At 55.1% G+C, this 10,015-nt stretch overlaps 1 protein-coding gene across 1 annotated transcript; it reads left to right on the forward strand.

Annotated features, from left to right (window-relative positions):
• The first annotated feature begins 7,607 nt into the window (after positions 1-7,607).
• DNAJC22 (DnaJ heat shock protein family (Hsp40) member C22) lies at positions 7,608-9,774 on the forward strand. Its single transcript, XM_036253189.1, has 2 exons — positions 7,608-8,563; positions 9,475-9,774. Exons 1-2 carry the CDS (start codon positions 7,724-7,726, stop codon positions 9,652-9,654), a joined length of 1,020 nt encoding a protein of 339 aa, XP_036109082.1. The 5' UTR covers positions 7,608-7,723; the 3' UTR covers positions 9,655-9,774.
• Positions 9,775-10,015: the final 241 nt, after the last annotated feature.

Here is a 10,015-nt window from a genome sequence, read left to right on the forward strand (position 1 = left end):
CTGACAGCATGGAAAGAGGAAATACCGTATGTTAGGGCTTTTACATGCAAGTTCTGATTGCATCCTTACAGCACCCTGAGAGGTAGCTATTTGTCTCCACTTTACAGATGAAGAAAGTGGGGCTCAGAAAGGAAAAATGGCTTGTCCTAGACCACCCTGTAAGTGGCAGCTGTGAAACTAGAGTTCTAATCTCCTGGCTTCCTTCTCAATGCCCTGGAGGAGAGAAAAGGCACCCAAGGCAGTGGAAGGGTGAGAGAAGCAGGACAGGAGTGGGGAGCGAGATTTGAACATCTGTCACGGGGAGACCTGTGCGTGAAGCCAACAGGGTAGGTACTTGGCTCAGCGTGGCCCCCATTTCCAACTACAAGTTCTATACTGACTGACGTCCAATAGGTGTTCAAGTTCTAGCTAACAGATGTCGGTGGACGTTAGTGGCAAAGAAGAGCTGTTCAGAGGGAAGGGAAAAGTCTAGGGAGAAGGAAATGAAGTCAACGGGAGAAAAATGTGCTCAGGAGGTGAAAGGGAGGAGAAATGGTCAAGAGGGCTGAAGACTGCTCTCTTCCTACAACCAGTGGGAAAAAAGTCATGGCCCTAGAGCCTGCACACACTTTGCCCCGTTCCCCAGAAGGTCGATAGGCCTCAGCCACCGGGGAGAGGGCAAGTGCACCGCCCGGCCTAGGGGCTTTCACTCATCTGCCCAAGAGCCCCTGGAACCGCAGCTCCATGCAGCTTTAGGTTCAAAGGACCATGTCAGCGCCCACAGTGCCTAGGACAGGCTCCTGGCTCCACACGGAGCAAGTAGAGATGGTGTCCAAGGTGTCTGTCAGGACACAGCGCGCTGCTGACTTGTTTCCGCAGCCCTTGACCCCTGGTTAGGTGCAGCTCCTCGCCCCAACCTTCCTCTCCACCTCTTTTTGCGACCCAGTCGTCCCTACCGTGCTCCCACTGCAGCCTTGTTAATGAAATGTGGAGAGCGGCTGCTCAGACAGCTGTCAGACCCCTCATTTCTCCGCCAAGATTCTGGATCCCGCGCAGGGAGACCGACAGGTGAGCAGAAGAGGGGTTGTGCAGGGAGCCGAGGGAGGAGTGCTGGCTGGTGAGGGCCCGGAGCCCAGGAGGCAGAGCCGTGCCCAAAGCCCCGAGGGCTCGCCTAAGCGACACCGGCCCTTGGTTGCTCTTTCTGCCCAGGGCCCCTAGTTTTTTTCTCTTCTCCAACAAGCAGGAGACTTAACGAGCCCCACATTCACCGCGCCCGGATCCGGGTCGACCCGGGACTTCTGGTCTTGCACCCCAGGCCAGACTGTCTCGTGTGTGTGCGGTGCGTAGCGGCTCTGTTTCGGCGGGCGCGGCCGGGTGCTTCCTCCCACCTCTTCCCTTCCCTTCCTCCTTGCTCCCCCTCCTTCTCGCGCTCCCTCCCCGGCGGCCGCGGCCTTTATTAGGGATTCCGCGGCTGTCGGTCCCACCATCCATCCTGTCCGCCGGCAATTAGGCGGCCAGACAAAGAGCAGCTTCGGATGGATGAGGGTCCCGGCGGATCGGAAATGTGAAGGGTCAGCGCTGCCGCCCGCGGCGCACCCCGCTCCCCGCTCTGCATAATCGCCTGCCGCCCGTCACTCAGCTGGCCGCCGGGGGAGCTCCAGGACCCGGGCTGGGGAAAGGGCGGGGCTGGGACTGCAGCCTAGGCGCTTAGGGCAGAGCTGCGACACGGCGCCTCCTGCGGGAGAACGAAGGGCTGAGAGAGACCCAAGGCACCTGGAAGAGAGAGGGCAGGATATGGCCCCGGGGGTTCCCTGAAGGTGGGCTGGGGAATGGCTGCCTGGAGGCTTCCAGTGAGGAAGCAGAGACTGTAGTTGCAGGAGACGAGAGGCTGGTGGCCCAGATGCCCACTGCTGGGAGTCTAGGGGACCAAAGACCCAGGGTTTCCAGTTTGTACAAGTGGTACTGCGCCCAGGACGAGCCCCCTTAGGTAAAAAGGGTCTGTAGCCTGGTGCGCCTCTATCGGAATAGAATGATACTACGATTCTATCCCCCATCACTTAAGTGAAATCCAACCCATTCACATCAAATCCGGAAAAGCTCCAAGGCTGAGCGAGCCCGAATGGAACCGAGAGGAAGTTCAAGGAGTACGGGTTTTTACTGCGGATTCTTTGGCTCTAGCTTCCAGCTGACAAATCAACATCTCAATCTGACAATTAGTGGTCGAGGTGGGGGGAGAGGGGCTCTCGCCGCCAAGACCGCTTAACCCTCGCAGCTAGAGGCAGAGAGGTGGGCGGCGCTGGCAGTGATGAACGACTCCGGGGGGGCTCGGGGCCCAGAGCGCGCATTCATTACTCGACTGACAGGCGGACGGCGGGCCAGGCGGGCCGCGAGTGGACGTGCCAGGAAGAGGCCTGTGGCAGGCGAGAGAGAGAGTAAGGGAGGTATTTAACAGCCCCACCTCCTGGTCAGTTCCCGGTTCTTCATCTCGACCCTGGTACTTGACTTCTTTGAGCTTGGCCTCTTAGCTATTGGGGCTGGCCCTGGTTGCAGAATTTGGGGAGCGGGGACAGGTACTTAAGCCCTCTCTTCAGATTAGGCGATTTAAGGTCTGAGATGCCAAGAAAGCGTGTAGACAGAGGAATAGGAGCTTTTGCCTGACCTGGAAGGAATTGTGCGTGTCTGCGCACATAGAGGTAGTGTGTGACAGGGATTGATGGGTGTGGATGGCGTGTGTGGGGGCAGTGACTGTGTGTGTCAGTGGAGGTGTAAGCTGCCACTGTCAGAGGATGAGCTGCTGCGTCTCCCTGCTTCTCTGCCCCCCCCCCCCACCACCACTTGCTGTCAGCTCTCTTCAGTTCTGTAGGAAATAGTGTGCACCCTGACAGCTGAGGTGTGCTACTAGGGATGGGGGGATAGATGTTACCTGTGAGAATGCTGGTCTGGACAACTGCTCCCTTCCATCACCTCCACCCCAAACACATCATTCTTTTCCCAAGCTTCCTGAAAGTAGTGGATATCCCCGCCCCCCTCCAAAGTCTGGAGACCCAGTTGCTGAGTCCTGGGAAGGAAGTGGTTACTACCAGTTTTCCATAGTCCACACACAATCTCCATCACATATACAGTCTCTAATATGATGTATAATCTCAACCATATCTGGCTTCCCCAGGCCAGCAGTGATCAAAGAGGAGGAAGTGGATCTCAGGAAGGGAAGAGGCAGACCATCAGACCTCCAAGAAAGCCCACCTCTTTGGGCCTGGGCTAGTGGCCCCTGGGATTCTTACCTTTGGATCTCAGATCCAGTTACCAGTTGACACCTTGGGAAGATAATACTAATCATATTCTACTTCTTCTCCCTAACAACTTTCATCACCTGACTTTGTCTCCATTTTCCCTCCACTCCCAAACACACTGAAAGGTTGATTCCTCTACCCGACTCTGAATCTCCTGGGTTTACAGGGCAGAGATTTGGGGTGATTCTAAATCTTTGGTCCCCTGTTTTGTTCAGTGTGTCTTTCAGCCACCTTCCCTTTGCCCTGCTCTTCCTTACAGCAGGGACCCTTTATATATTTGTTCCTACAGCCCTCCTCCTTGTGTCTACATGTCTCCACATTTAGGGATCTTTTCCAAATTTGTCTCCTTTCATTTGGAGAGTCTCTCGATATTCTTCTGGGGCTTCTTCCTCTAGGAATACCCCAGGGCAACAGTGAGGCCCACTGGGATAAAGAGAGGGAGTAGGGCTTCCTTTCTGCTTCCATCCAGAGGCTACTGCAACCCAAGGATGGGCAGGCAGTGCCAGGGCCACGGCTAGGTCGCTTCTCATTCAGGGCACAGGCGCCTGGTCGATGCCCCGCTGTCCGCCCCCCTCCAAGCCGCCCTTCTTCAGGCCCTCGCCCCCTCCGCCCTCCTGGAAAAGGCAAATTTGACATTTTTAAATCCCGAGCCTTAGAGGGATCGATGCGGCCCGGGGGCCCCGCCCGGGGTCGATATTCCTGATTGGGAAGCGGCCGCTGAGCGGAGCCGGGTGTAAATCACGCGGACTGACGGGGGGAGGGGGCTCCGGGAGCCAACCGCGTCCCAGGCACGTGGAGTCAGGAGGCAGGGTCCGGCCCCGGCGAACCCCAGGGCAGTCAAAGGACAGGCCTTAGAGACCGGAACACAAGCCCACCCAGGGCTCCCCTCCTCCCTTGCCCAGCTCTGCCAACTCTGCGGGCCGGCTCCGGTCTCGCTTCAGCGGCCGCTACCCTCCGTTGCCCCTGGAGCCGCCAGGGAGGCCGGTGCCGGAGCCAGCCATGCGGCGGCTCTTCTGTGGCCGCTCCCGCGGGGCCTGGGTTTCGGCGGTGGCTGTCACGAAGCCGACATGCTGGCCGGACCGAGAAGGGGCGGGTGGCGGGGGAGAGTTGGAGGTGGCGGGGTAGGCGGGGAGGATGGAGTGGGACTGGCGCGGCTCTGGCTCACTGTGGGCGCGCAACAGATGTTTGTGGAATTGAGAGACAGCAAAGTGACATGGGGCACCGAGCGGCGGGGTACCCCGGGCTGGAGGGCGGGGCCGGGCAGGGGGTGGGAATCCAGCCATTTAGAGGGGCTGAACTGAGATAGACGCCTCCCTCCCCATGACCCGGATAGTGAAGAACAAAAAAGAACGGGGTGAGCAGAGAGGTTTAGGCCCCAACCTACAATTGCCTCCACTGCCCCTGCCCCGCAATCCTCGCAGTTCTGTTGGGAAAACCGAGGCAGTGCGGCTAAGAATGACCAGGAAGGTTAAAAGCGGGATCAGCGACGAGGCTGGGCAGCAGCCAGAATTCCTGCGTGGGCCTCTGAATTCACCTGCCTGCCCCGGGTCCGCTTGTGGGTAAATACACCACCACACCCGCGGCGCAGCTCAGACCCTTGCTCCCACTTCAGCTTGTCGGATCCCCCGACTCCCCACCCCGCGCCAGTTTATAGAACAACAATTTGGGGAAAACAATCCGGGCCGAGTGACGGCCCTGTAATTGTGACAAAGTGAGTGCGGGCGACTGGAGAGAGCGCTAGGGCGGGAGCGCGGCGGGCCGAGGTAGAGGCAGCGGCGCCTCCCGCCCGCCCCGCCGCCCTCTCGTTCTCATTCCGGTCACCTCCCATCCCTCTCCTTGACTCTTCTCCAATTCTTCTCCTGCCGGTCCCTGGCGCCTCCCTTGGCTTGTTCCTACATCGCTCTTCCCTTTCCTCTCAGTAACAGCTCTTCTCCCACCCCCATCCCCGCCCCCGCCCCCGCCCTGCCGCAGCCCCTTCCCCGGTTCTCCTTTCCTCTCTCACTTCTCCCTTTCTCCTCCACCCTCCACTCGTTTCTCCACCTTTCCTCGCGCTCAGGTCGCCCTGGGGCCCCTGGCTCCCACTGCACAATCCGCTTCATTCCCTCTCCAGTCCCAGCTTCCTGAGCTCGAGTCCTGGGTCTCCTCTCAGGGAGGACAGAGCAGCTCTGCACTTCTGGTTTCCTCCGCGCCTAGGGGCCGGAGCAGCCTGCCCCTTTCCTCCCCCTCCCGCCACTGCCTTCTCCGCCCCTTTCTCTGCGCCCGGAGCTAGTTTGTTTGTGCAGCGGCGGTCGCCGCCAACTGAGCTGTTTGCTGAGCTTAGCGCTTCGACGCGCAGTGCCGGCCCAATTAAGTCTCATTCATTATTCAGCGCCCAGGTCCGTCCCTAACTCCAGCAGGCAGCTTCCGCGCCGCCTTGGGGCCCCTCTCAACCGTGGCCCCTCAATGCGTTCTAAAGCTGTATGGAGCGCCGCCTTCCCTCCCCCGGCGGGGATAAGGACTGAGGGAGCTGGGAGTGAGGAGGGAACAGAAACACTCTGCCAACTGCAGGGAGGTGAGGCTCACAAGCCCCAGCCCTTGCCCAACTCAAGGCTGGGAGACCTTGGGGTGCCAAGCCTTTCCGGTACAGAGAAGGAAACAACCCCCCGAAGCAGTGTGACTTGGCCAAGGTCACATAGCAGAACCAAGATTGGAGCCCATGCTACTAAAATGAAGGCATCTTTGATCCCAGCTCCATCACAGAATCGAGGTGGGAGGAAGGCAGCCTACTCTCTAGTTGCGACCTTGTTCTCCTGGTGGGACGCCCCTCACCCTCTACTTCTTTTTGCTACTGGTTCTCCCTATTGCAATAGCTGGTAGGATACGCCAACTTGGGGCTCCTGCTGGATCGAGAGGCTACTCATGTCTCAGGCACAGGTCTAGATATAGTGCCCCCTTGACTGGCACGCCTGGAACGGAGCAGTAAGGCAAACTCCTGTGTGTGTGTGTGTGTGTGGGGGTCCCTCTCGGCAGACAGCCTGTCCGTGGGTGTCGCTGCTGTAGAAGAATTGGAAGTGGAGTCATCCAAGGTAGTCTTGAAGGACAAGTAGGGAGAGGGGAGAGTGCAGCCTGAGGTGAGAGAAAAGTCACCCTCCCATGTATAGGGGTGGAAAGGGGCGATTTAGGGCCTATTTTAGGCTGCCTTCCTCCCTATTTTTGCGTTGAAGGGAACTGCCTTGGGCTTTTTGCCGGGGCTACTGGACAAGGTGAGTCGGGGGACCCGCCCGGCCCTTTTGTAAGCGGCAGCGCCACCTGGCGGCCGCGGTGCCTCGGTGCCGCGGTGCTGGAGCGCTAGACCTGGAGTGGGGCACTTTTCCCGCCCCTTTGAGCCTGGTGAGGCAGGATACGCCCAGAAAACCTTAAACTGACTTGATCCGAGAGGGCGGGTCAGGGGTGCTCGAGGCTGACTGGTGATCCAGAGGGGGCCGGAAGGGCCTCGGGGAGGGGCCTGGCCCCAACGACACGACTTCCGTGACACAGCAAACAGAAAAAGGCAAAGTCCATTTGGATGGAAGTGGGAGCGGAGTGAGAGGGGCCATTTTGACTCTGTGGTCCAAGGAAATGACTGGTCTGATGCACCTGGGAGCCGGGGTACCCAGGTATGGCCGCTCATCTTCAGACTAGCAGGAACTGTCGGTCACGTGGCCCATTCTAGTAGAGGGGAGACCTGGCACACTTTGGCATCTGGCTTGATATTCTGGGGACTCATGGCTACTTTGGAGAGACTTTCCAAGTCGGCCCTGGCAGGAGGTGGTTGAATTGTGGGGTGCCAGGGTCTAGGTCAAAATGTAGTTTTCCAGAGCTGTTTAAGTGAAGGGAATTCAGGACCTTTTTCAAATTTGACCTGTGGGAAGATTTCATGGCCTGGAGAGCTGGGAAGGCTGGAGAATTGCTAAAACCTTGGCCAAATGTCTGAGGGCAGCCATAGTCGTCGGAGTTGAATTGGGGGATAGGAACCTTCAAAATGTGTAGGAACTTTAGAAGGGCATGCTATTCACTCCACTCCATTGAGTCATTTCCAGGTCAATGGTCTGAGGGGAGGTCTAAAATTCAAGCTTGTGATTTTTTTGTACCTGTGCTGAGTTCTCAGTTGCTCAACTCAAAGCATTTAAAAGCTCTATTCTCTCCTAAGTTTGGAATCGTTGTAAAAAATAGACATGAAGTGCTAGACCAAAGGATATAGAATGAACCAGCATTTCAGGGACACTCAGGAAGATCTGGACTCTATCAGTGGAAAGAGAAATGGTTACTGTGTTGGGATCTGGATATAGTCTTAAGGCTGCTTTTTTTCCCATCTCCTAGGGTCTAAGGATAACTCTGTGGCTATGATGGCCATGATTCTCAGAGGACCTCAAGTTTCTGCACTCTGAGAAATGTCAGGTGCCACTGGACTTGTTCTGAGACCCTTTCCCTAAAGGATGGCCAAGGGGCTCCTGGTGACCTATGTCCTCTGGGCTATAGGGGGCCCTGCTGGGCTCCACCACCTGTACCTGGGCAGGGACAGCCATGCACTGCTCTGGATGCTTACCCTAGGGGGTGGTGGGCTGGGCTGGCTCTGGGAGTTCTGGAAGCTCCCAAGCTTTGTAGCTCAGGCCAATAGAGCCCAAGGACAAAGACAGAGTTCACGAGTGGGGACACCCCCTTTGAGTCCCATTCGCTTTGCCACCCAGATAATAGTGGGCATCTATTTTGGCCTTGTGGCTCTCATTAGCCTTTCTTTCATGGCCAGTTTCTATATTGTGGGACTCCCACTGGCAGTTGGCTTAGGAGTCTTGCTAGTGGCTGCTGTTGGCAACCAAACCTCAGACTTTAAGAACACTCTAGGGGTGGCATTTCTTACTTCCCCTATCTTCTATGGCCGCCCCATAGCTATTCTGCCCATCAGCTTGGCAGCCAGCATCTCAGCCCAGAAGCATCGCCGCTACAAATCTTCAGTTGGGTCAGAGACACTCAGTGTGCGGCTCTACCGCCTAGGCTTAGCTTACCTTGCTTTCACGGGCCCGCTAGCATACAGCGCCCTCTGCAACACAGCTGCCACCCTCAGCTTTGTGGCAGAGACCCTTGGCTCCTTCTTGAACTGGTTCAACTTCTTCCCCCTCCTTGGCCGCCTCATGGAGTCTGTCCTCCTTCTGCCTTATCGTGTCTGGAGGCTGCTGGTGGGGGATCCTGGCTTCGGCAGTGGCTACTTCCAGGAGTGGGAGAAGCTCTATGAGTTTGTTAGCAGTTTTCAGGATGAGAAGCGTCAGCTGGCTTACCAGGTAAGGCATTCTTTCCTTTCATTCCTGTCTGGGAGTTAGCCTAAGCCTTATTGGAGCTAGTGCCCTTTATGTGGAAGCCCTGATTTCATGCCTGCTAGGTCAGGCCCCAGAAGGGTGTCCTGGCTTCTTTTGGTGTCTGTGCAATGGGTGAAGGTGCAGAGGCTCTAACAGTGAGTGGGGAAAAATTTGTATTTTATTTCTTTTTATTGAGGTATAACATATAAAGTATACTAATTTTATATATACACCTATGTAACCACCGTTCAAGTCAAGGTATGGAATATTTCCATCCCTAAGGATATCCCCTTGTGCCCCTTCCCAAACTATACTCTTTTCCTTGGAGTTAACCTCTATTCTGACTTCTGTTACCATAGATTAGTATTGTCTGTTCTTGAACTTCATATAAGTGGAATCATTCAGCATGTACCCTTTTGAGTCTGCTTTCATTCAACATTGTGTCTGTGAGATTTACTCATATTGTTGTACACAATTGTAAATTGCTTGTTTTCTTGTTGAATATAGTATCCCATTATGTGCATATACCTGAATTTATGTAGCCACTCCATTTGGGTTCCGGTATGGGACTATTCTGAATAAAGCTGCGATGGACATTCTTGTTTGGTGGACAACATGTTTATTCTCTTGCAAGGAGGAGATCTTGTGAGGGACGTGAAGTTCCAGGTTGGAAAATGGGCAGCTGTGATTAAAGGCAAATTCTGGTTTTTGCCATAAGATGCAGAGCTTGTCCATGTTTCTAATTCTAATGTGAGGCTGTAATCTAGGCCTTTTTCATGGTCAAGTAGGAGCCAGTCTCAGAGATATTACAGCCCGATGTCAGAAGGGAACAGAGAAAGACCCAGGTACCCTGACAACTTATGGGATTCTAATTTGTCAGCTTCTGTTTCCCTAAGGTTTTGGGTCTCTTAGAGGGGGCAACAAATGAAGAAATACATCAGAGATACCGGGAGCTAGTGAAGATCTGGCACCCTGACCACAACCGGCACCAGACAGAAGAGGCTCAGAGGCACTTCCTGGAGATCCAGGCTGCATATGAACTCCTGAGTCAGCCCAGGAAGCCCAGGGGATTCTAGAGGTGAGAAGAAAACTTCCATTTGTGGATAGACTCTTCCTGGCATAGCTGGGCAGCTTGTCCCAGCCCAGCTTTGCCCACAGAGGGTACCCAACAGCATTAAAGAAACTGCTTATAGTGGAGATGAGAAAACCTTAAAGGGGTGAGAAAGCTTTTGTGGTGGAAGAATGTATTTATGTATTGAATTTCTGAGTTCTTGGCTCTTGTATTCCTGACTATTTTTTTCTTAAAACTATATAGTGAAATGAAAGACATCATAAAACCAATAAAATATCTTTTAGCGAATATACTGCCTTATCCCACCCCTGGTACATTGATGAGTGAGGCAGGAAGGTTATTTAACTTTTTTTTTTTCCAAACGT

Source organism: Molossus molossus, unplaced genomic scaffold, assembly GCF_014108415.1.
Source record: "Molossus molossus isolate mMolMol1 unplaced genomic scaffold, mMolMol1.p scaffold_m16_p_10, whole genome shotgun sequence".
Classification (NCBI taxonomy): Eukaryota; Metazoa; Chordata; class Mammalia; order Chiroptera; family Molossidae; genus Molossus; species Molossus molossus.

Coding starts and splice junctions, on each gene's coding strand:
- DNAJC22 (XM_036253189.1), top strand. CDS start 7,724: ATGGCCAAGGGGCTCCTGGTGACCTATGTCCTCTGGGCTATAGGGGGC. Junction 8,564..9,474: donor AGCGTCAGCTGGCTTACCAG/GTAAGGCATTCT, acceptor TGTTTCCCTAAG/GTTTTGGGTCTCTTAGAGGG.